Source organism: Xenopus laevis, chromosome 1S (assembly GCF_017654675.1).
Source record: "Xenopus laevis strain J_2021 chromosome 1S, Xenopus_laevis_v10.1, whole genome shotgun sequence".
Classification (NCBI taxonomy): domain Eukaryota; kingdom Metazoa; phylum Chordata; class Amphibia; order Anura; family Pipidae; genus Xenopus; species Xenopus laevis.
In genome coordinates this window covers 17,244,374-17,271,207 of record NC_054372.1, presented here as the reverse complement: position 1 = coordinate 17,271,207, position 26,834 = coordinate 17,244,374, and the positions used below count along the sequence as shown (strand labels likewise).

General features: G+C 37.8%; 1 protein-coding gene across 1 annotated transcript; it reads right to left on the bottom strand.

Annotated features, from left to right (window-relative positions):
• Window positions 1-377: 377 nt before the first annotated feature.
• otop1.S (otopetrin 1 S homeolog) lies at window positions 378-26,834 on the bottom strand. Its single transcript, XM_018243046.2, has 7 exons — window positions 25,914-26,834; window positions 25,198-25,553; window positions 17,769-17,905; window positions 8,773-8,831; window positions 7,096-7,226; window positions 4,726-5,654; window positions 378-834 (listed from the first exon to the last, which is right to left on the bottom strand). Exons 2-7 carry the CDS (start codon window positions 25,535-25,537, stop codon window positions 664-666), a joined length of 1,767 nt encoding a protein of 588 aa, XP_018098535.1. The 5' UTR covers window positions 25,538-25,553; window positions 25,914-26,834; the 3' UTR covers window positions 378-663.

Here is a 26,834-nt window from a genome sequence, read left to right as displayed (position 1 = left end):
AGGTTGGCAAGTGATGGCGCTGGAAAATGGAGGGGGTATATGCAGTAGAAATGATGTGGCTTTGGTGGGGAAGATACACAACTTATATACAGGTATGGGACCTGTTATCCAGAATGCTTGGGACCTGGGATTTGCTGCATAATGGATCTTTCCATAATTTGGATCTTCATACCTTAAGTCTACTAGAAAATCATGTAAACATTAAATAAACCCAATAGGCTGGTTCTGCTTCCAATAAGGATTAATTATATCTTAGTTGGGATCAAGTACAAGCTACTGTTTTATTATTACAGAGAAAAATTATTTTTTTAGAAAAGTTGATTCTTTGGATAAAATGGAGTCTATGGGAGACGGCCTTTCCGTAATTTGGAGCTTTCTGGATAACAGGTTTTCGGATAATGGATCCCATACCTGTACATGGTAAGAAAACGTAGGCTTTACATGTCCTTTCAAGGAATCTGGAATATAATGACTCTTCAGAAACATAACCTACAATGTGATATAAAGCCTCACTGAGAACATGCGAGGCCTAGAAATGACTGCACAGAGGCAGCAAGAACCCATTCAATGTCTGTAGGTAAATGTTACACTGCATTATTATTAACAAGTAACCATCAATTAGGTCCAAAAATCCTTTTATCCCCTCTTCATGTAATGCTGGGATTAGGCTTTGCAATAAACCTCAAACAGGGAAGATGCGGAATGCATGCGGTAGAAGATGGAGAAAGGCATGGCAAGGTTGACGACTGTAATCCAGGGTTCAAAACCAAAAACGATTTCCTCCAATCCATTGTCGTACTGAGGCCGGCATCCGAATGCTGGCGGGATCCAGAGCTAGGGAAATGTAAGGAAGAAGTTCAGTTTAATGTTGACATTTCTCATTTGTCACACCTATGATAGAGTAACCTAAAAATAGCTAATGCCAATAGCTATGATAAAAAAATAAATAAAAAGATCCACAGCAATTTACAATTTACAATGCATAGCCTTGTATATTTTTAGAATGAAGTCAGTCAAACTATATATATATATATATATATATATATATATATATATATATATATATATATATATATATATATATATATATATACACTCTTTATACTGTTATCATATTTAAGTTTACCTTTACTATGTCCTATTCAATAGCAAGTTTGCAAATTTTTTTTTAATTATTTCTTATACTTTTTCTTATTATTTGTTATTCTTTTTTTAAATAATAATTCTTCTGTCTCTCTCCAGCTTTCAAATGGGGGTCACTGACCCTGGCAGCCCATGAACTATTGTTCTGTGAGTAACTATAGTTACTTTTTATAACTTATCATTCTATGCAGCCCTTCTCCTATACAAATTTAAATTTTTCGTTCAAACCACTGCCTGATTACTAGGATAAAAAATACAGGATTCGGGCTTTTTCAGGCGGAGTCATATGCAAATTCCAACCCCTAATTTGCATATGTAAATTAGGTTTCGGATTCGGTTCGGTATTCGGCCGAATCTTCCAAGAAGTATTCGGGGGTTCTGCTGAATACAAAATTGTGGATTCAGTGCATCCCTAAAAAAGACCAAAGCAACCAGATAACTTCTGAAATACCAGACTGGAGAGCTGCTGTGCAGAAACCTAAATAAATGAAAAACCATAAAAAAATGAGGACCAATTATCTCAGAATATCAAAATCTACATCATATTAAAAGTAAATGTAAAGGTGAACTACCCCTTTAAGGGTCAGGGCACACAGGCAAATTGGGGGAGATTAATCTCCTCCTCTTCTTCGGGGCGACTAATCTCCCTGAACTGCCGTCCCTGTCTTCCCGCCGGCTAAAATGTAAATCTCCGGCGGGATGGCAATCGGATCGATTCGGCAAGAGTGACCTATACTCTGTTTGCTCTAGTGCCGACTATCTATGTTCTGACACATACTGTAAGGATGTACAGTTGTGTAGATGATGTCAGCATGCTTGATGTCTTGCTTCACATAATCCATGGCAAGGCTGCCTAATCTCTCCCCAGTATTTAAGAGATTCTGTGGATTCTTAGATTTAAATGTGCACACTGTACAAACATGTAAGATCTCATATCCTACAACATTTAGAATTGCTGCTGGATTTATCCTGAAATAATATAAATAAATATAATACATAGCACAAGAGTACAAATCACTTTCTTGTTTGCTTACATTCTCCTAAAAACATTTCATTACTGTAACTATGTGTCCAGGTGGACAGTGTATAATTATTTTTATAATTAGCATTCAGGTAATTATATGGCCTGATTGTACCTATCAATAATTAGGCACAAGCCGGTGTGCAGAGGATTAAGGGAACCATGTACTTTAAATGTTTAAACCATTGACTAGGAAGAAAATAGAGGGGTGCCTTTGTGCATTGTGTTTGTAAAGGTAGCCATACACAGGCAGATTAAAACTGTCTATATTGATTTACATCTTATCTGCCCATGTGTGGGGGCGTCTGACAGGTCTCTCCAATTGGCCCACATAACACAGAAACCCCTAATATACCCATCACAGTTACCTGTTTCTTCAAAAAGTATGGATAAATGCCATTTTCTATGCTGAAATCCAGCTGTTTAACAGTTCTTCACTTCCTGCATCATTTAAAATCCTGAAGTTGTATTAACTTCTCCACAATTTACAGACAGCATGCAGGAACTACATAACCCACAATGCATTGCACTGTAATGTGCCATTCCTTATTGAAGGGAATTGTGGGGTTTGGAGGATGCAGTCTGAGGACAGCTGGTTGTTGATACAAAGTAAAAGTAGTCAGCCAGCTCAGCAAGGTAGTCAGACATATCAGCAGGAGGCTAGGCTTAGGGAACTGTCAGAAACCATTAAAAATCATGAAAGGTCTGCATATTTTTTAATTGATGTATATTGCAAATTTGCTTGAAATTATGGTTACTTTTCAAAAAGCTTTAGTTATGTTTTTGTGGAGTTCCCCTCCCTTAGGATTTGCTCTGTTCTCCAAACCTACAAGAACATAACATGGTGGTTGGAAGTCTGGAAACTCTGCCTGCAAGAGAAGCTCAATATGTAATCCCAGATATGTTATTCTGACAACCCATGACCCTAAATTACGGCAAGTTTCACTTACCTTCCACTAACACGCAGGAGGGCTCTCTTTATCTCCCCTATCAGTCTACATGTGTATGTGTTCTGTGGCTTGAACAATTTTATCTACTCTTATACATCACTATAGACAGTGGCATAACTAGATATTACTGGTCCCCACAGCAAATTATTTTTCAGGCCTCCAATTGTTTAGCAGTTGACTTGTTTTATCAATATTTATTGAAACTGTATATGAATTATAGCCTCATGGGGCCCCTATACTTCCTGGGCCCCCTGCAGCCGCAGGGTCTGCTTCCTCTATAGTTATGCCCCTGGCTATAGAGTATCTTGCACCAGGGTGTACTGTGCAAGGAGCACATGGCAAACTGGTACATGGTACTAGCATAGATGAGCAGAAGAAGCCATGAGTATATATGTGAATGAGAGTTATCCCAAAAGGTGCAATTCTGAACCCATTTTAGCCTCTAGTGATTGTAAATGAGCCAATAAGTGAGTAGCTGCAACTCAATAATATGAAGAACTGCCTCACTTCTGTGGGAAGACAAAACAGAAGCTGGGGTAGTTCATCACTAAAGGGCCAATTTATCAACCACTTCAGTGATCAATAAGACATTACTTAAGATTTAACTATTTATTTTCATTGTGGCAGCAAATCAAAATAATTTTCCAGATCCCTTTTCCTTTGTGTACATGCAAACATTTTCAGCATAGAGTACAGAGTACTGGGGATTGGTGCACAGGAAATTTTAAAAACTATAGAATCTCCTATGAATCTCCAGTGCTCCCGAACCAATGCAAGTGTGGTTGGATGGTATTCTGCCCCCCTAAAATTCTGTGCCCTAGGCCCAGGCCTTTGTGACCTTTCCACAGCTCCAGGCCTGCATGCAGTGTGCATAAGGGAGGACTGCGGCATTAACACACAGTGCTGCTGCAACTGCTGAGCTGTACATTTATACCCCACTAGGCAATGAATGTGCTAAAAGCAGTTGACCAATATCTAACAAACTGACATCTTTATAAGGTTGGATAAATGTTTCTGATGATAGAACCCATGTCAATTCTCAAAAAACGCAGTCTTGCTCCAACTTCCCTGTGATATCTTCGCTTCTGGAACGATTGTTTAATATTTAAAGCTAGTCCCATTGGATAAGCAAAACATACATTCATAAGAAGACTATAGGGCAGATTTATAAATGGTCGAATAGTCAATTCGAATTCGAATGTTCGGTTAAAAAATTCACACATTTGAATTTTAATCCCCCCTATACGAATGTAAATTCGAATGTGAGATTTAGCACACCTCAACCATGGAAAAAGTCCTAATTCAAGTATTCGCCACCTAAAACCTGCCAAATTCATGTACAAGTCAATGGCAGATATCTGTTGAGCTATTTGGAGATGTTAATAGCCTTCCTGACATTCACGTTTTTTACGGGAGAAAAATTCAATTTGCACAAATCTATACGATTAGAATTTTCAGGTTGGAACCATCTGATTTAATATTCCACATTCAAATTTTTTCTTAAAGAACCTCCCAGTTGAATTGTGAGTATAACCGAATTTAAAAAAAATCACAAGAATTCTAAATTCGACCTTCGATAAATGGGCCTCCCCGTGTTTTAAAAATACTTACTGAAATATTGCAAAGGAACAAAAACGCTGCAATGTTTTTCAAGACTCTTCTCTTTTTGTTGAGTTTTGCTGGTCTGGTGGTGTGAATTGAAACCTTACATGGCGTTAGTCTAATGGAATTATTATTGTCTTGACTCCTCTGTTCCTCTGCACAGTCTTCAGCAACGGGTACTTCTGAATTGGAAATATAAGGAAACTCTTTGTTGCAGATGGTCACAGAGTCGTTGATAACGTCATACGAAGAGGAGGCAAGGGAGAGGTTGCTTCTTGTGGACACAGAGAAGATTCTTTCAGATCTCTCATCTGTTGGTTCTTCTTCTTTGCGATTTATGCATTCGATTATGAACAAATTTTGAATGTATTTCTCTATAATGACCAGTATCGAGTAGGGCAAATTATACCATGTGTATTCCGGGTGGGTCTCTGCACAGATGATTGCTAATATGGATCCCCAGGATATAAGCCAAGAGCCGCACGCAGATCCAACTAAAAGATCCGAGTCCAGTTTCTTAGCAGGACTCTCACTGTCGTCCAGTGACTTATTTTCCAGTCGGTATATGATGAGGCCAATGACAGCGGATGTACACATAAGAATTAACACTGTAATGGCATAGAGATAAAACATATTAAGCGCTAGCTCACTCTTGCTCTTTGAACGTCCAATTTGGATGAGGTATACCACCAGAACTGCAACAGTAGTGGTTAGAACAATCAGACCCAAAACTGTACCAATGGTTATGCCATGGAATTTAAAATGGATTTTCTGCTGTTGATGGTGTTTCACTGTACGCCCGATATTCTTCCATAAGACATATAGCATGGTGGAGGCCAGAATATGGTACTCTATTGTAAATGGATAAAGGTAGTATATTCCTTGGGAAAATATGGAACATACACTTGAGGTACAGTTGCATTCTGGAGTATGGTGGTCTACAAGAGAGAGGTATTAAGAACCAGTTAGAAAAAGTATATAATTACATAGCAAAGATCAATTAAAAATATTTGGATGCATCAAAGGCTGAAATATAAGAAAGTTATACTTATGGTGAAACAATCAACATACAGGTAAAGTCAGAGGGGATTGTGCTTGGGCAGACGTCCCATCACATTATCATTGCATCTTATATTATCTATGACACATTCTGGTATCCCTGCCTTTCTAACTTCCTCCACTCAGTTTTGGAGCTCTCTGTAAAGGTTTGTTTGAGGTGAACTCTCTGACTTTCTGAAAGTCACACTCTTCAAGCAGGTAACAATAAAAAATGACCACCTATTAAAATTATCCAGTTATTCAATATCTTCTTATACACTCTATGGCCAAAAGTACCTGGATACCTGCCTATCCAACATCTCATTCCCAAGATAAACTTATTAATTATTCTGGGAAGTTTTTCAAGATTTTGGAACATTCTTGGTGGAATTTACTTCCATTCAGCCACAAGAACATAAGTGACTTTGGGCACTGATGTTAATGATCAAGCCTGGTTTGTATATGGTGATGTAGGTTTGTTTGCCATAGATACCCCACAGTCCCTACCAATAATTATTTTGCTTACATTGCTTCCAGAGTAGTACTCATAGTAGGTGTTCGAGCTGAAGGCAGAGGACAGAGATGTTAGGATACTGGCTGTGTAGTGTACATCTAACTGCTAAAACAATCTGCCCAAATTGACCATATGAAAGTAACATTGCATTTTGTATATAGATCTTCTCCTAAAATGACAATGATCGTTGAAATATTCACACTTTGACACAATGCAACTCCACTTAACACTTATGCAACCAGTAACACCCACCCACATACTGCTGAAATCCTCCATGTAGTTTCCACCAAGCTATGACAAGACACTAAGCCAAGCTGAATACCCTGAAACAGTACACTAGATCAACTGAAAGTCTTCGATGCAGTTTTGAGAACACTAAGCTCTCCCCTCCTTCTCTTCTCTCTCTGTTCTCTTCTTCTTTCCTGTCCCCTTTTTAATCAAGGGGGTCTCCCCTCTGTACTGTTGGAAAAATTTGAATGTTAAATAAAAACTTACAAAAAAGAGGCAGAATTAATGAAAATTCAGGAAAAGTAAGTGGTGCAAAAATTTAGAGCATAAAAGAAAGAAAAAGGAGAAAGATGTACAAAAGATTAGACCACGGAAAAGTGGAGGGCAGCAGCAGAAAAGTAGAGAAAAAAGTGGACAGAAGAACAGACAGTGAATAAAAATAGAAAAATGGGAAACGGAACAGGAGAAAGGAGAGAAGGGGTAGACAATTGGGGCAATAAAATGGGACAGAGGTAATATATATGTGTCTGACTGTTCTACAAATGGGGCACAAGTGTTTATAATAACTACCAGTATTATCCCTCAATTAACATCCATACCCATTGTAATGTTGGAAAATCCAAGGGTGATCAGCCTCTCCTTGTGCTCATTAAGCTCATGCTTTGATTCCGTTAGAATTCCATTTGCCCAGAGAAGGAGGTTTGTAAAAACAGCATGGATCAAACCAAACCTGAAACACAGATCATGCAGTACATGGTCATATTAGGAACCCATAAAGCTAAATAATAACTAGAAAATGATGAAATGATTATATGGATGTGCAAAGTTTTTTTTTGTGATGTGTGACCATAGTCTGTTGTTTTAATACGTAAACATCTTCTTATATCATAACACATTTGTACTTGACAGGTAAGAGGTACAGATGTGCTTTCAAGTTCAACCCATATTATTGCTACTCAAATTCATCCGTCTAACTAAACCGGTTTGTAATAGTCTTTTAATCCATTGGCATTACAGGGCTTACATGGTAAAACTGATGTAGAAATTTTTGTACTTATTGGCTAAGGATAGATTAGAATCTAAATGATTCATAGAGGTAATTTACAACTGATTTATATGGATCCTTGTTGATCTGGTAATTCTTAAAGCAATACTGTATGTGTAACAGTAACTAAACATATGCAAACATTAGAAATAGAGATCAGCAGGGAGAATAGAACAATGCTGGCACATGAAGGCAAAAAAATATTGCAAAACTGCAAATAATAAGGGTTTCTTTCAAGGTAATCAGTTTATAGTGCAACATGTCAGCTTATTCAGGGGTAAGTCGCAGTATGTCTGAACAACAAAGACCTAAAAATGGAAGGTCAATAGTCACAGAAAGGACTTCTCTATGTTGTACCCCAGGTTGAATAATGCCATTGATGGATTGTTGAACCAACAACAAAGAACCCCAGGTAAGTGGAATGCTGGCTGGTACAGGCATGAAAATAAATCTGGAAAATTCTTACAACACACAACCCATCTTAAAGATGCAATCCTGTGCATTAGACAATTGATCCACAAAGCTTTTGTTTTAACATGGTAACCATTAAATATTTGGTCTCCCTCCCTGTTTCGATTGCTCTTACTCCCTGTTTTGAATGATATCAGTTGCCAGGGAGACAATAACACTAGCCAGCTACAGAGATTTGTTTTATAAAATGTTTGGCTTGAATTTCCAAATATAGGGGCTAAATTGCAGTTGTCAATAGCCAACAATCACCAATTATTTTTAAACAGTCTACAAATCTTGGCTCAGTCAAGTTGATCCACACTCAGTTCAGCAAACCCATTTTGTATGGACCTTTGCACATGGTGGCCCTTAATGTCCTGAAACAGAGCCGTCCCCAAACTGTTGCCACAAAGTAGTAATCACAGAATGGTCATGAATGCCATTGTACCCTGGTTTCAGAGAAAGTTTGTAACTGTGAAAGTTCCTTCTGCAGACATGCCATTTTAGAAGGAATATCATGATACTTTTGGCTAAATGTGTGCCTGGGAACTTTTTGGCCATGTAATTCATTAGTGATGATATAAATCAAACACAGGCATCTCTCTGATTGTCTAAATCATCAATTGGAGGCAGCTATGACAAAAGGGCTTTGCCCTTGACCATGATGAGTGAGTATTGATAGAGAATTCAAGCAGCCATACATGAGACTCTTAAACAGATAATATATATATATATCTATATTTCTAAGTCACTGATTAGAAACTAGGAGATGTCACTGTACCGTTCAAGTGTTTTAAAAGACTGAATGATGTCCTTTGCATGAAACCACAAGAAGTAAACCTAGAATAAAAGAGAAAAGCAAAAAACATGTTATGTAAAAAGATCCAAATTATATTTTTGGGTCGAACTATTTCCTATAAAATGGCAAAAGCAATGGTAGACTGAGTCCAGTACACCTACCTGTCCTCACTTGCCTGTAGTTTGGATATTTGTAAATTAGTAGGGTCCATTAACGTAAGTTATGCCAAACCCAGACCTAACTCCAAGGTTCCGGTCTCGGCCAACTTCTTCCTATAGCAGCCATCTTTGGCTTTGGGTGGAGCCCTCCACTACTCAGATGCAGCCAGGTCTTATTGTGGGAGAACCAGGGAGAGAGTTCTAGGCGAGCATGGGAACCAAATGTGTATGGAAGGGACAGGTGAGTAGTCAGCAGTCAAGCAACAGACCGGATCAAAACCAAACAGGCAATGCTGTACCAAACGGATACCAGGAGCGAGGTCGGGGTCACAGGCCAAGGTCATACAAAGAGAAAAGTAATGTAGGCATCCCTGCCTCCCCACTAGACCACCAGGTACTCTTACAGGTCCATCACATTGCCCAAAGTTACAAAGTTGTCGTTTTTTAAGTTTTATTTTGCAATAAAAACAGAAGGCATCTAATGGGATTCTGAAAAGGTCATTGATAACATTGAACATTTCAGCATCAAGAGAACAAAGGAGAAAGATGAAGTAAAAATAACAATAATGTAAACAAAATCCATCCATGGGTCAATAATATGTTCCATGAAAGCACATATAAAACAGTCAGGCATTAGGGAAAGAAAAAAGAATACAGAAAATAATACCTAATCAGGCCTGGACTGGGAGTCAAAATAGGCCCTGCCATTTCAAGTACACAGAGGCCCAAACAGCCCCCTACCAGCCCACTATATGGTAACTTTCTATGGAACCATACAGCAGCTCCTCTGGCATTTGCCAGAAGCCACAGATTGCCAGTCTGGGCATGTACCCTTATATTAAACACACAGATCCCATATTTTTTAATTGATTTGTCTATTTTTTTTATCCGACCTAGCCGAAGAAAGGTTTTTCAGTTGTGTTATACCCAAACATTTTCAGTACTTAAGGGTGCATTAAACAGAACCGTTTTGTTTTCCAAAATTTGCTTTTATATATTTGTTATAGTGTGCCGACTTGGAGTGCCATATGTTGCAAAGAACAGTGACAAAATGGCTTTGGTTATGCTTTCTAAATGTCTCCAACTATGCACTGCTTTAGGGTGGTGGCACACGGGGTGATTAGGTGCCAACGACAAATCTTCTCTTATGCGGGCAACTGATCTCCCCAAATGCCTTCCCTCCGGGCAAGAATGTGAATCGGCGGCGGGGTAGTATACGTATCGCTTTGTTTTCCAAAGTTGCCCAAAGTTTCCTTGTGAGGCGACTACGGTAAGCTTCCAATATGCCACCACCCTTAATGGGTGCATATGTCACTTGTCATGTTACACATCATGTTACATCATTTAAGCAACTATAATGATCTAGATCAGTAGAATGTGTATTTTTGTCAGTATCCATGTGTTGGGTTTAAGTCACACTGTGCAATATTAATTAATACCAAGGAAAGCTGCCCAATATGTGTCCCAATGCTACCAGTGCAACATTATACACCTGTACATGTCAGTCTATAGGTAAATGCTACTGTCTGGATTTACTCACCTGCATTGGCACATAACCTGAAAGATATTGTGAATCAATGAATTGTGCTAAATTGTTTACTTACTCTATTTTGGCAGTCATCAGCTATAAAGAGGAGATGTCTAACAGTTGCAAACTGTGTATGATATCTCCTGTTTAATTTGCTTTCCACAGTATAAACAATAAACATTCACTTATTGCGTGAATGATGGGGTGTTAGGGGACCACTGTATACCACCTGGTCAGATGGTTTCCTCTGCTGATGATGATGTACAACAAGCAATAACTTAATTGCCTTCTAGGTAGCCACACATGCCCAAATTCAATCAGGTATTTTAGGTGATTTTAAGCATATTGCCTGAATGTATCGGCAGGTATACCACCTCAAGGGTGAGATCAGTTTCGACAGAGGATCTTGTGAATTTATCAGATCCCAGTCTTTCTCTCCTACTGAACATTTTCTTTTGTGAATACCAATTTTTGGTACAAAGATGCCGCATCATCAGATGAAGACATAAGAGTAGTGGCAACGCATACTCACTTCTACTCCTATTAACTCAAGCTCTCGAGCTTTACAGCCATATTTGCACTTTGCCCTCTGTTTTTGCCCAGATGTTAAGTAGTGAAAGGTTGCCCTGAGGCTATATAACAATGTGTATTTAAGTTTAAGTATGGGAGTTTAAAGAAATGCAACAGGCAAACACATATTTAAATGTCCATGGGTACAGAGCAGTAGTGTCTACTCAAAAAAAAAAAAACGTGTTCTCAGTGCGGCTTTAAATGTGGCTATACACTGTTGTCCTTCATGGTATGTGACCAATAAGAAAAATAAGGGCTGAACAGGCAGATACTGTAGAATTAGCCATACATGACGAAATCCATTCATGTGCCGATGCATCATGGAGCCACCAACAAGGTGCAATGGCAAATAATATTTTACTATTGACTGACAAACAGGAATGCAGTATGATCTGATGAAACTAAATAACATGATCAAATACATGCCCGGCTAAAACCATCCAAAATGCCAAAACAAATCTGGGCAGGTATGGTCAGCTTTATAGACTGACTGCACCAGCTTCCTCAGGATTGCTGTTGGTAAAACTTCAGGTTCATTTGGGGATAAGAACACACCCAGAACTGAATTATATTATGAGTTTCAGTTCACTTTAGTTCCCTCTTGAGTCACATATATTTAACTTAGCAGGTTAATTGTTTATTTATGTGGAAATTACCCTACATAGCAAATGATGCCTAAAAAACTGGTCTAAATCAGCCCTTGCGTAACAACCAGTCATAGCACAACTTTTCAACTGTAGAATAATCACTATTAGGAGGTTATTTATCAAAATACACATTTTTCTGATGTTTTAAATATAAAAAGTCAAACTAGAATCCGCGATTTACCCTTATTTATCGTTGAGAAAACACTGAAAACAATTACATCCGGAAAAAAACATGATTTTTTTTTTTTTGGATTGTCGCCCCAAGACCGCAAATGTTTCGCAGAAAAACACGAAATGTTTGGATTATCGTACAAATCCCAGTGCAGACCATATCTTCAAATTACAAATAGAACCTCTGCCATTGACTTCTACAGGACCTCGACAGGTTGAAGATGGAGTATTCTTGGATTCTGACTTTTTGCATCGTCGGGATATAATAATTTTTCCCACTAAAAATTCGCATTTTATAGTAAAAAAACTCACATTTTTCAAGTTTTTAGCATTCGGACTTTCATAAATAACCCCCTTAGAGTTCCCAACCTGGGAACTTGTACATCTGATGTGCAAAAATTCTGTCCTCCTTGTGTAAGCTGTAAATTCATCACAACTTCTACTGGCTTGTGAAACTATCTTGCCCCCTTGCAGGTCTACAACTTTTAGTAGCTAAACCAATACAGTGGCTTGCTACTCAGTGGAGCATTTTACAGTTTGCAATGTCTCAATCACAGACAAATGTCCACTGGGTGACACTAGTTTTAAAGTCTTAGTCAGTTGCAATCGTTTTCATCTCCTGCATGTAATATTGTGCTGTATATAACACATAAGGCATTTGCTCACTAATACATGTTATACTCATGGTCTACTTCTATCTTTGATACTTCAGGGCAATACATATAATCCACCACCATAATTAACCATTCAGGGTTCATGTGATGGTGATTAGCACCATGTTATAGACCATACTACTGCTCTTCATTGAAACACTGTTGCCCTTGCTACACTGGCCATCCTGCCTTGCTCTCCTAAAGAACCTCAGTATGTGAACAAATTTTGCCTCCACTACTCAACTGAAATGAAGATACACTCAATCACCATTAAATTCTATGACAGTAGTGAACAATGTGCAAGCTCTCAGGGGCCAAGCTTTTAGTGTAGCCCTTGATCACAGGCAAACTAGAATATCCATTGGTTAAAGACCCATATTCACATTTCTTTTCTAACATATTAGAAAATGTAGTTGTAATAAAAGACAGCAATGAACATCTAGGAAGCATCTAATTTATAAAGTTTTAGTACAGGGTCCAGACTAGCAATCCAAACATTCTAGCAAATGCCATAAAAGTTGTTGTAAGCTAGTATGAATCTGTACTTTTTTGGTTCCTGTCTGTGACTTTTTGAGCCACGGTGTTAGGAAAGTAATTATAAATGTGTTTTTTTTTCTATGTTTTACATTCCCTTTAAGAAAAACTGGAGTGATTACATAGTTTATGTTTCCTTATCCTATAGGAAGCTGCACCAGCTCTGTCTGAAAACACACAGGCAGGTAAATGTTAGAAAAAAATAATTGTCCTAAAATTGTCAGATATCTTGATAACATTTAAAAACTTTTGGAAACCGGAAAAGATTTTGAATGAAAGTCAAGCTCAAACTAGGTCTTGTGACATACACCAAAAAACATGCTGAACATAACTGATGTGTAGTGATGGGCAAATAAATTTGCGCTGCGTTTTGCCGCAAACACAATTCGCCGTAGAAAAATTAGCAGCGACACCAAAAAAAATAGTTGCGCGTCAAAATTATTTGGACTAAACTGTCGCATGTATAAAAATTGTCGCTTGCATCAAAATTATTTTGACGCCCAACAAAACAGTAATGTGGAAAAATTTACCTACTGTTTAGACATTCTCTTCTTAATGTAAAGTAGTCTTTATAGGTAACATTTCGAAGAAACTGTAAAGGGGTAATCGGTGCCCTAGGTGTATACAAAGTGGAAAGCAATGGGGGCGAGTAGACTCCGATCTCAGATTCATCTGCAAAAATCAGCTTTCACGCTGTGCATTGTCTTCTTGGTTCCTCTGTTTTAAAGTTTATAAAATAAAATGTAACTTCATTATCATTTGCAAATTTGCTGTATTTTTAACACAATGATAGTAGTTGTATATAGTAGTTGTTTTCAAGTTATCACTTAAAAAAATAACTAAATATGCAATCTCCCAGGGTATGCCCAAACTTTTGCTTTGACTGTAATCTTGACAGAAGCTGCTAATGCTGCTGCATCTTGTGTCTGCTTAAGTCTGTTGAGAAGCTGATTGATGTTCTTTTATCACAATCCTTCTCTGCATTATTTTTTACCTGGGATTTGTTAGAGCCATTCTCTCAGTTTAGGAGTGTTTAAGAGTGCTCATACACACAACTGGCACCACTTTGGCCTTCACTTTCCTCCTTCTCGAGCTTTTCATATGCCTTCTTCTTGATGTTGCGGTCATTTGGCACTGCTACATCTATCATAACTACTTTCTTCTGGTCTTTGTCTACTAACACAATGTCTGGTTGATTGCCAGTATCTGCCTGTTGGCCTAGATCTGGAAGTCCCATGGGATCTTATCCCTGTTATTTTCCACAACCTTCAATGGCATCTGCCACCTAGATTCGAAAGTGTTTAGCTCATACGATGTGCATATGTTCCTGTACGCAATTCCAGGTGCTTTTCCTGCCTGAATGTTATACCCTGCTACTGTGTGTTGGACAGTCTATGCCTTAGGTCCTCTCTAGTGCCTGCTTCTATGGATCTGGTGCTAAGTGCCTGTTCTTGTGCTGCTATGATCAGTATCTCAGTGTTGTCTTTGAATCCAGCCCTTTATTTATGCTTTTGTGGGCATCACTGCAACGTTTCAGGCCTTTTATCAATTTTGAATCCAGCCCTTTCCAACCACTGGTAGGATTTCCCTATGTCAGCCACCACAGCTATCTGCCAATGGTATATTCCATGCAGGGTAATGTCTTGCCATGGCACTTCCTATGCTTGATCTTCCCTCCATGCCTGCTGCTGGCTCAGGCATTCTCTTAGCAGTTTATCTCAGGGTGCCATCTTACTGATGTATTGCTGGATGCTCTGAATTTCATCCAGGACTGTAGCTTTGACACCTGACCTTTCCCGGCCTCCTTCTGGCTGGTGCAGAACTCTCTGAGTGTTGGTCTTGGGGTGGAAACCTCCATATATTGCGAAGTCTGGGTCTTCGTGTCAGCAGCCTCCATGTCCTTCTGTGATAGCTAACTATACCAGTAGGGTATGTGATGACTTTCAAGTTATATGTGTTGATAGCTAGACCTGTCTTATCCTTTGGTGGTGCTTGGATGATGTGATCTTCCTTGCCTCCTCATCATGTGGCACTCCAATGTACTTGCTGCTGGGTTGTACTTTGTGCCCTGCTGGCAGTTATACTCCATCAGTCTTAACCTCTCTTTAGTTCCATCCAGCCACACCTCTCCAGCCTGAATGACCTAACAATGTTCTCACTGTGGATCAGTGTCAGGTGGAGAAGCGAGTTGATGTCTCCTTCAGTCTTAGCTTATAGTTTGAAGTCATCCTTGCAGAAGAGATTGCTGATGGTATTTTCACTCTGTAACCAGTCCTTATGATTATTTGGCTTAGGGGGTTCAAACCTATGCAGAATAGCAGTGAGGACACTTGTGCAAGCTGTCTTGAGTTGGCTTCCAGTGTTGTTTTCACAGTATCATGTAGTTCTTGAGGAAGACCCTTAGTGCCTTGTTGACTTGTAGCTTTGATAAAGCTCCACATTGTGGAGTGAAATTCATGTCATGTGACTTCACGTTATGATGGTGGGAAACAGTGTTGGAATGACTGAAGGGAGCAACGGAAGCCGCTAAAAGGAGGGTGAGATTGTGCATGAGTGGGATGATAGTCTCAACCCCTATTAATTAGTATTACGGTCTCGAAACCCTGGGACGTTAAGGGTGCCACAAAAGCTGCTAGAGGAGGGGAGAGGCTGTGAGAGTGAGACAACATGCCTGACCCTCAATGATAAACAATATGTGGCTGCAGACCCTGGGATGCCAATACTTTTAACTATGCACTGCATGATTTAACAACCTTCTCAACCTGGCCCACAAAATAATCTTCATTGTGTTTGAGGCAAAGCTGTGGGAGATTTTTCTTAATGCACTCTGCTACACTAATTGAGCTTTATACTTGAAGTAATCTCATCGGAATTATGGGTAGCTCCAAGCATGTATATACAATTGACTGTATTAAGACTATAATCTTATGGATGAACTTTTCTTTCCTCTAGGACTGCTCTCAACATGCGTGAAGCGGTTGAACTATAACTCCCTTACACTGTGATGCTTTAACCCCCATAGTTAGGAAGCAATTCACATCACATGGGGTATTTGGTTATAAATGATGTTGTTGTGTTTTTAATTAAGAGGATTGAAATATAGAAGATATATATCTTGTAATATATGTACTTTTTAAAAAATCACCATATAAAAGGTCTTTCTAGGTCCTAAGGGGCAAGTGATTTGCAAATAAATATATTTGGAGTGCCTTTATATGGTACTATATTGGTCCTTTTATTTTTTTCAGGTTAAGTCATAGGCTTCCCTGAACTCAATCCAGGCTGTGCCGGGGTTGGTCTGTCTCAAAAAAAACTTCAGTTGCCTTTGACTTACTACTGGACAATGTATGTATGAATCCTCATAGACATAATACTATAAATGTCCAGTTGCCTTTGGACTTAGATGAGTTTTCAGTGACTGATGCAGGGATAGATTGGATTATTAATACAGGTATAAAGGCGACTGCAATCCGAAAAAACGGATTTTGATAAATAATCCCCTTTATGTTTGGGTTTCAACGAATACTTTATAAAAACGAATGTAAGAATCTGACGTCTGTCACTAAATGGATCATGCAGCATAATCTTATAAAAGAGTAAGCGGTTATTGTGGCAAACGCTATAGACATCCTTGAAACCAACCCTCCCAGCACTATTTTTCTCTACTACACAGATTTCATCCATAAACTGCTTAAGGTCTAAATCTGACATGAAGTAGTCTATGGCAAGGAAAGACAGGTAAGCAAGACCACACAACTGCCTAGAGAAGCCTACCACTCCCCCTGTATAAGTAATACAAATACAACGTTTAATGCAGAAAGGAAAATATATAATTAAAAAACAACAATTAAACCCAAGCATTTCTTATAACAAAAATGGAAAATAAAGCCTGCTTAGGGTTGTATTAATTTCCTTTAAATAAACTGAAAGGTGTAATATGTCTCTTATTGTGGCTCTTCTAGCATTTATACACACTCGAATAAAGCAAAAGCCCTCACACTAAGGGGGTTATTTATCAAAGTCCAAATTTATCTCAATATTTTCTGATACAAACTCTGATCAAATCCGCTCAGGTTTTTTACGATTATTTATTATTACATTTTCCCGAAAATTTGCTTTGCGGGAAAAAATCTGATTTTCACGTTTTTTTCGGATTTTTCATCCGGTTTTCAAAATTTTTTCGGATTTTCACCAGAAAACTCTGATTTTTGCCTGAAAACTTCGGGGTATTGCACGAAACCAAGTGAACATCAAAAAATCATTGGGACTTCTCCCATTGACTTATATGCAACCTCAACAGGTCTGAGATGATTCTGACTTTTCCATCCTCAGGGTTTAATAAATTTCTGAAAATTCTTGATTTTTTAAAAGTCTGATTTTATAAAAAAAAAAAAAAAATCACAGATTTTTGCATTCAGAGTTCAGTAAATAACCCCCTAAGTAGCTACAAGGGAATAATAGTAGGTCTCATCCTTAATGAAAAGATGAATATACACTACCTAACAATTTAGATAAAGTGACTTTTTATTTACTGAACAATGGTCAATTCATTCTATAAAGGACATCAGGAAAAAACACAATGCTGTCACTTTAAATGTCGCATCCACTTAATGGCCCCCCATTTTTAGATGAATGTAAAGGCATGCTATTTGTAAACTTTTAAGAAAATACACGGTTGTAATCCAGGTATAATGAATCACGCATTGCTGGTTCCTACCTGTAGAAGGGTGTGTACAGTGTGCGTAACAGGGAAGATTCCTTCGGTTATGGAGAGACACTCTGAATACCCAATATAATATCCAATTTTGAAAGAATCCAGTATAAGGGTGATAACAGCAAACAGTGTGATGCCACCTTCGTTGTGGAAGAAAAAGAGAAATATTTATTTACAAATTATTTATATATATATATATATATATATATATATATATATATATATATATATATTTTTTTTTTTTTTATATATATATATATGTTTTTGTTCTATATTTTAGTTTTCCATTTTAAATTGTACAGCTTTTACACACAGCAAACAATAACAATGCTTAATCCACAGGCAATGACACAGGTATAATATTGTATTTTTTTAAATATTTCACACCATAAGATTTGCTAAAATTGGGCTGTGGTAAACTCTTCTCTGGAAAATAAGTGGGCAGGAAATGCATAAAACGGTTTCTAAGTCCTTTCTATTGTGAAAAGGAAGGAAGAGACTCTAGCGGCAATCTTATATTGCAAGGTGTTTATTGAGCTAGTGGATATCAATGTGTTAATTAAAGCACTTAAAGGGCATGTAAAGGCAAAAAAATAAAATCCCATTTTTACTTTCTTTAATGAAAAAGAAACCGATCTCCAATATACTTTAATTAAAAAATGTGTACCGTTTTTATAAGAAACCTGACTGTATGCAGTGAAATTCTCCCTTCATTTACTGCTGTGGATAGGAATTGTCAGACGGTCCCTAACTGCTCTGCAGGGAAACAATCATACTTATGAACAGAAGGGGGAGCCCCCGTCTTACTTCACTGCCATGCAGAACTCAAGCAGCTTTGTTTGTTTCCCTGTAGAGCAGTTGACGACTATGTAGAGATTTGTATTGGATTTTTTTTTTTCCTTTACATCCCCTTTACTGTTTCCAACTCCAGCTGCAGGGACAAAGGTCATGGAGCCAGATTTAAACAGATAAACTGGGATTCTATTCGGAGGATTATTTTGCTGCAGCCCCTGGTTGGAGAAAATTTGTATTAAACAATACAAAAACTATAAAATCCATATTAGATTACATGACAACACAGGACCCAGTGCAGTCTGCATATTATCATTATTAATCAGTCTTGCTGTATCGGCTTCTGGCAGATATTATTTGACTTGTGCTGTTTTGATAATTTATGACGATCCCTAAGCAGCCCAGAAAACACTGAGCATGTGTACAGTCTTGGTCTTGAAAAGATGTATAACAAAGTTACAAGATGGTGACCCCCTGTGGCCAACTTCGAAAGCATAAATTATTTGTTTGATTAGGCTTGTGGTGCAGTAAGTTCATGTCTATGTTTAGTATACAAAATACAGCATTTCTAGCATTATTCTATTTTAGACTTTAGTTCCCCTTTAATTAATTACAGTCAGACACAGACAGCCTCATAAGCAGGCATTGTCATATTTTTGGGGACAGCATCTAGAAAGGTACATTTAAAGGTAGGTCTCTCAACACTAGTCATTGGGGAAAAATTCACTAAAGGGGTAAAAAAATTTTGTGCCACTTCATCAAGTGCTAATTTACTACCACTATACTAATTCAGGAAAATGCAAAGTTTCACTAGCATAAATTTGTCAGTGCGAGGATTTCACAGCGAACTTTCTCTAATGTTCATTTCTGCCTAGCGAAACTTCGTTAGTACACTTACTCTTAGATCAGTTTGAATAGGACGAGTACATATAGATCATATATATGTCTTTATTAGAGATGTTGGTGCAAATGCTTGAAGTGGCCACTTATCATTAAAAATGGCCAAGGAAGCAAAATAAAGACAAAAGATCCTCTTATGCCCTAGACATGAGCCTACAGAAAAACAAATGTGGCATGCCCCTCAAATGGTTAAACAACAAATGTTAAAACAAAAAATTTTCAAAGTTGCAACTTTTAAAGACATTCCCACTTTAAATAATTTTTCTAACTTATATAGCATATAGGATATGATGTCACTGACATAAGATTGAGGAGGATGTAGCTTCATCTTATCAGTTGACCAGGTCTAAGCTGGCTAAAGTGGTAATGTTATGGAAAACTGCCACTTTAGGGAAATTGCGGAGTAACAATTGCTCGTCTGAGTGAAAATGCATCTGGCGAAAGTGCACAAATCTTCGTTATCGATGTACTCTTTCTCAAGCGAATTGTCCTTTAAGTCGGTTAGTAAATTGGCAATCTTCCTGCGGATTGGATTTCTGGCGAATTTTCATTAGCGACAGCCACTTTAGTAAACCTGCCCCATAATTCTCTGTTATGGGGAATAAAACTCCCATCAAGCACAAAACTGAATTTAGTGTGGAGGTAATGTACTATGTTCCTAAAGATGGTCTAAATGTTAGGGCATGACCAAATTACATGAATAAATTGGGCTCTTAAGTTTTCAACACCATGGGCAGTTTTGGTATCTGTGCAGATGGGTAATAAAGCTGATGAAGTATTTAACACAGTATTAGTCTTTGGATGATATGAGGTAGTCATAGGCTTTAGTTATGGTTTTGTACAAGTCATCTGTAACCTTTTCCAGTTTTCAATGGATGCTTGGACTGGGTGGCATCAAGTTTAGTCACCAATTTCTGTTGGTTTTTGACCAATAGTTTAAATTTAATAATAGGTCTGTAGGGGATCAGAGAAATACTTCTCCTGTTTTTCTGTCTGTGATATTATCCAGCCCAGATACAAGCTGGAGAGCCATCCATTTGGCTGGGTGCCCCAGTGCATCCTTGGGAGAGAGGGAGCGCCTGACTTTGGAGCCATTTATACAGGGTTTCCGACAGAGTTTAACAGGGGTTGTATGCTAAAACATCCAGCCAGAACCAATTTGTGAGAGACTGTCCAGTGTAGAGAAGCAGCCGCAACTCTGGAAGTACAGAGAGAGCCCATCCTGTTCCCTGCCAAGCTGCCACAGACTCAGGAGGAGAAAGGTGCCACTGGTGAGATTGATCCTGCTGCAGAGCTGCCTGTAATCTCCAGTGTGACTGCCTCTGAGAGCACCCCGGTGAGTGAGCCACCCAAGGGAGGATACTGGCAAAGATACATATGTGGGGCCCCAATTTGAGGACAGGTCTTGTGCATTTACCTGCTACGTGGGAGTGGCTGCAGTTCCAAAGGGAGAGGTACTTTTAGAAAAGGTTGCGCTACCTGGGGTATAAGAGCTCTGGGGAAGGGACATTTCAATTAAACTGTGTGGTTATTAACCCCTTCCAGAGGATTGGGACTTTGATAATAAAAAGTACGGTGTTGGAGAAACAGTCAGGTACCTAATAGTGAGTTAAGTAGGTCCCACGTGTCCCCAGTGCAGGAGTGTATTGTGTATTAGATTACCCAAGTTCTTTCACTACTGTTTGATATAATGTTTATATCTGTTTCATTTGCAAAATGTGTGTTTTATTTTTCCTAGTGGAAATTCCCTGAGGTGTGCTCCTCAGTGTTCCCTAGGTGGAGGCATTGCGCTGTAAATCCTAGTTCCCAGTACTTTTCATACGCAAAAGGGACCCTGGATTGCCATGGGTTAATTGCGATTTAAAGATAGAGTAACCAAATTGGGGTTACAGGTCTATAGACAGTTAATACAGCAGACCTGTCAGGAATGGCTGACATGTCTCAGTTGCATGTATGCAAATAATAATTTAATTTGGTCTGGCAGACTTAATTTGGTAATCATTTTTGCAATTGCAATTTTATTCTTCAATTCGTTTACCAAGCGCTTGAATTGTAAAAACGTGATTGTGTTCCCGTTCTCACTTACATTAATTTGTAAAAAATGAACTGTTTAAAAACAAACAAACACATAAACTAGCTTGAATATTGTATATAAACCTCCCACTGATTTCTATTCAAGCTTGTTTGAGAAACATTAATTTTTTTTGCACAATACTTTTTGAAACTAGTGGGCAGATTTATTAAAGGTCGAATAGGAAATTCTAATTTGAATTTTCAAGTGTTTTTTTTGGTCAAAACGCACAAATTCAAATTGGGAATAATGCAAACTCAATTCGAATTTCTAGATTTATCATACCTTTACCTTGGGTATAATTCTAATTTGACTATTTACCACCTAAAACCTGCTGAATTCATGAATAAGTCAATAGGAGTGGTCCAGTGACCCATTTAAAGATGTTCATTAGGGATGCGCGAATTTGACCCGTTTCGTAAAAAATTCGCCGCCAGCGAAATGTTGCTGACGTCCATTAAAGTATATGGGCATCAAAAAATTTATGTCGCGCAACGAAATTTTTTTGACGCACGTCTGTTTTTTTTTGACACACAACGACGAAACAAGGCGAAAAAAACGCCCATCCCTTATGTTAATAGCCTTTCTGACGTTCAAGTTTTTTTCGGAGAGAAAACTCGATTCGAGTTTAATCGAATTCAATTCAAGTTTTCGAGTCGGTAAAATTAGTTCGAGTTTAAACGTTCAAATTTTTCTTAAATAACCTTCCAATCGAATTTCAAATATATTCAATTTTATTAGAGTTGAAAAAAAGTCACATGAATTCAAAATTCAACCGTTTCTAAATGTGCCTCCCCGTTCACCCCCATATCCAGTGTGGTGCTATATTCTTGTGCTGAGATATTTGGAAGATTTCATTGATGTTACCAAAAAAAACCCAGCAGAGTGATTTGAACAGTTGCATGACTAGACACAGTTGATAAGCGCAGATAGTTTGGTGCTTGGGAAAGTGAAAGGAAGCTCCTGAGGGCAATACCGACCTAAAGCGTGAAGACTCAATAAGACCTTTAACATCCCATGTGAGACTGTAATCCCAGAAATACAATCAGCCTAGGGTTGCCACCTCTCCAGTCTACACCCGGATAGCCCAGTTTTCAAAAAGGCTATCCTGGAAAAAAGCCCGGAATTCCAAATTAGGACCGGAGTGAAATGAATGACACGGTCAATCTCAGAACGAAGTGTCATAGCCCCACCCCTGATGCCACTGCCCATCTCCATATCGTCACTGTCCTCCTGCCCAATTATGTCACTCATCCTACAACCCCCCGCCGGGACTTAAAAGCAACAAACGGTACCAAACCTAAATCTGCCTATCCCTGAATACACAGGGTGAATTGCATCTTGTCACTGCGGTTTTACACAGAGACAAAAAAAAAGGTAGCAAAGAAACCGCTGCTTGTGAAATTAGCCTAAAAGCAAATTAGCCCAAATAACTCTTAGGGGCAGATTTATCAAGGATCGAATTAGTCCAAATTTGATTACATTTTTTTAAAAATGTACTGTCTCTTTAAAAATTTCACGTCGACTCTTAGTCATCTAAAACCTGCTGAATTGCTGTTTAAGTCTACGGGGGACCTCCCAGAACCTATTTGGAGTCAAAAAAAGTTTTCTTTAAATACTCCGAATCAATTAATAATAGATTCGAACAATCGAATACAGCCTATTCACTCGAAGTTAAAAAATGCGATTTTTTTTTTTTTTTTTAAATAAATTTTGGCTGGTCTTTTTTTATTCGAATTTCGACCCTTGATAAATCTGCCCCTAAATGCAACACTACACAAAAGAAAATATGGGCATTAAGTCCCTTGCAAGTAGATTCAGTGTGCAATAAGCCTAACTAAAAACATGGGGATCCGTTATCCAGAAAAACCCATTATCCAGAAAGCTCCGAATTACGTAACGGCCATCTCCCACAGACTCAATTTTATCCAAAATATACAAATTTTTAAAAATGATTTCTTTTTCTCTGTAATAATAAAACAGTACCTTGTACTTGATCCAAACTAAGATATAATTAATCCTTATTGGAAGCAGAACCAGCCTATTGGGTTTATTAAGCGGCAGGTTTATCAAAGGTGGAGGTGAATTTTCAAATTCAAAAAATTCGAATTTTAAGCTATTTTTTTGTGTACTTCAAACAATGAATAGTCCAAATTCGATTTGAATTTGAAAAAAATTTGAATATTGAAATTTATGTACTGTCTCTTTAAAAATTCGATTTCAACCATTCGCCATCTAAAACCTGCAGAATTGTTGTTTTAGCCTATGAGGGACCTTCTAGAACCTATTTGGAGTCAATTGGTGGACTTTGAAAAATCAAAGTTTTTTTAGGGAAAAACTTAGATTTCGATTGCATGCGCTATTACTTCGATTCATGCCATTTGAATTCAACCTATTCGATCGAAAACTGACCTATTCTGCCAAAAAAACACTTTAATTACGGTTGATCTTTTTGAATTTAAATTTCGAAGTTTTTCAAATCGAAATTCGACCCTTGATAAATATGCCCCGAAATGTTTAAATGATTTTCTGGTAGACTTAAAGTATGAGGATTAAATTACAGAATGATTCGTTATCGGAAAACGCCATGTCCAGAGCATTCTGGATAACAGGTCCCATACCTGTACCACAGAAACCACCCCCACCTTTTTCCTGGCTAACATGGTACTACCTAGTACATGGTTCTACTTAGGACTCATCACACACCTCCTCCAAAAACACACTGGTAGTTTAACTAACTGTTAATAAAACTGATCCAGAGGTTTGTGTGCGTGTGTTGGGGAAGTTGTAAGCTCTACTGGAACAGGGACCAAAGTGAATAAACATTTTCCATAAACTGCTGTGTAAAATGTCATAAAAACAGGAATATAGCACATATAAAAGAAGTTTTGAAGGTGCCCAGTAAAAGGGGAACTATCGTGAAAATGAACATTTAGGGGCAGATTTATCAAGGGTCAAATTGAAAATTCTAATTAAAAAAATTTGAATTTTTACCTATTTTTGTATACTTCGACTAGGGAATTCAAAGGATTTTACTTCGAGGGACGAATTTGAGGGTTTATTAACCCTTGAAATTCGACCCTTGATAAATCTGCCCCATAGTGTAGTTTGACTAGGGAATAGCCCCAATTTTAGTCGAATTTAAAAACAATTTGAAAATTCAAATAGAAATTTATCATGTATTGTTTCTTTAAAAATTTGAATTAGACTATTTGCCATCTATAATCTGCCGAATTGCTATTTTAGCCTATGGGGGGGCTCCCAGACCCTATTTGGAGTAATTTGGTGGACTATGAAAAATCGAAGTTTTTTTTGGAAAATACTTTGATTCGAATACGATCTAATACGATCCAAATTGGAATCGAACGATCGAATATAGCCTATTCACCCACAGTTAAAAAGTTCTATTTTTTTTAATAAATTTAATTGTCCTTTTTTTATTCGAATTTCGAGTTGATGGGAGTTTAAAAAAAAACTCCCATCACCTCGAAATTCCACCCTTGATAAATCTGCCCCTAAAAGTTAATTTAAAGGTGAACAACCCCTTTAAGGTATAAAATTACAGAAATATCTGTTTTCTGAAAAACTCCAGGTCCCGAGAATTCTGGATAACAGGTCCCACACCTGTACGAGTACAAGTACCATTAAGTGAATTCAACTTTTACTTACATCTGAGCCACCTTGCACCCGCATCTGTGTCTTTCTCTATGTTGGAGCGTCTAAAAGACTGACTTCGAAAGATGTACCACAACATCCAAATCATTTGAATCAACATCAAGGTAATGAGATAAGACAACAAGTCTCTGTCTGTAATTCCCACGGCGTGGATCGCCCAAGCGAACATCAGCAGGAGTCCAGCCAAGAATATATTGAAGCCATACTGACTGCTCAGTAGCTCTGCATTCTTCTGGGGGTAATCGTGTATTAAGTTAAACTGCAGTTTCTTTCCCTCTGCTTTTGGCTGCTGCTCTGAGACAGTCAATATATCAGATCTGTTTTCTTCACTCATCTTTTTTTTTTAATATCTGAAATAAAAATTGTAAAATGATTGAAAAGAACTTACAAATCGTTCATCAATTCATTAAATATAATAAAATTCATAAAAATAATAAATCACTCGTCCGGTTTGTGCCATTTTCGTCATTGATTTAATATTTAAAAATGAATGTTAATATTTGCACCAATATTCTATTTAAAAAATATATATATATTGAATTAAACTACATTCTTAATTGATGCTGCTCATTGCAGTTTCTGATTTGAATTTTAAATTTGAAACTAAAAATAGCGTTACCTTTAAAAGGAATGAAATTGTTACACAGAAGCAAAATGAACTAAAGGGTTGGTAAATGAATGTATTGTATTCAGAAACATCGTTTTCTTACCACATCCACAAACTGCCTGGAGGAATTGCTTAGTTGTTGTGCAGCAGGGAGCAGGGCTGCTTGTGTCTACTTGGAATTACCGCTCACTTTTTTTTGTTTTGAGCTCTGACTTTGATCCTACTTATAAGAATAGGTTTGCCGTGCACGTCAGAAGGATCCATTCTGCAGGAGGATAGAATTTCAGCGGCGACACCTCCGAGCAGTTTGCAAGCAAAGGAGTTATTCTCTCTGGGACCGCACAGTGTCTTAAAAAGGCTCCTTACAGGCTGGCTGCTCACTTCTATGGGTAGATAAATGATTTTACAAGCAGATTTCATGGTGTTTATAAGCTGAAACTATCACTCTTTGCAGTATTTTCACCCAAAAATAAAAATTTGCCACGTTGCTAATTTACTAAAAAGTAGAATACGACAAATTTGGTTTATTAAATTATATTTGCATTGAATTTTGCATTATTGGCTCCATAGTAATACACCACTTAATGGAGCTAACATTCACTAAATCATTTTCACCACTACAATTGTGTAGGGGAATATGCAATGGCGAATGTTCAAAGAAAACTTGCGCCTGGAGAAAATTGGCCACGTTTCCTCACGACAGCATACTTACAGTTTTTAGTTAATATGTGAGAGATGTGAACGGAGAATAGACTTTGGAGACAAGGAAGAAATACACCTCTTGGAACGCAATTGTGTTTCACTATAGACACATTTAAGGGTGGATTTATAAAGAGTCAAATCGTAAATTAGAATTTTAAAATTGTTTTTAGGAAGCAGATTTATCAAGGGTCAAATTGAAATTGCGAAATTTGAATTTTCGAGTTTTTTTATGGTCAAAACTGTCAAATGCATCCAGGGATTTATTCGAAATCCAATTGAGTTTTTCAAAAAATTCGAATTCGATTTTTGAGATTAATCATAC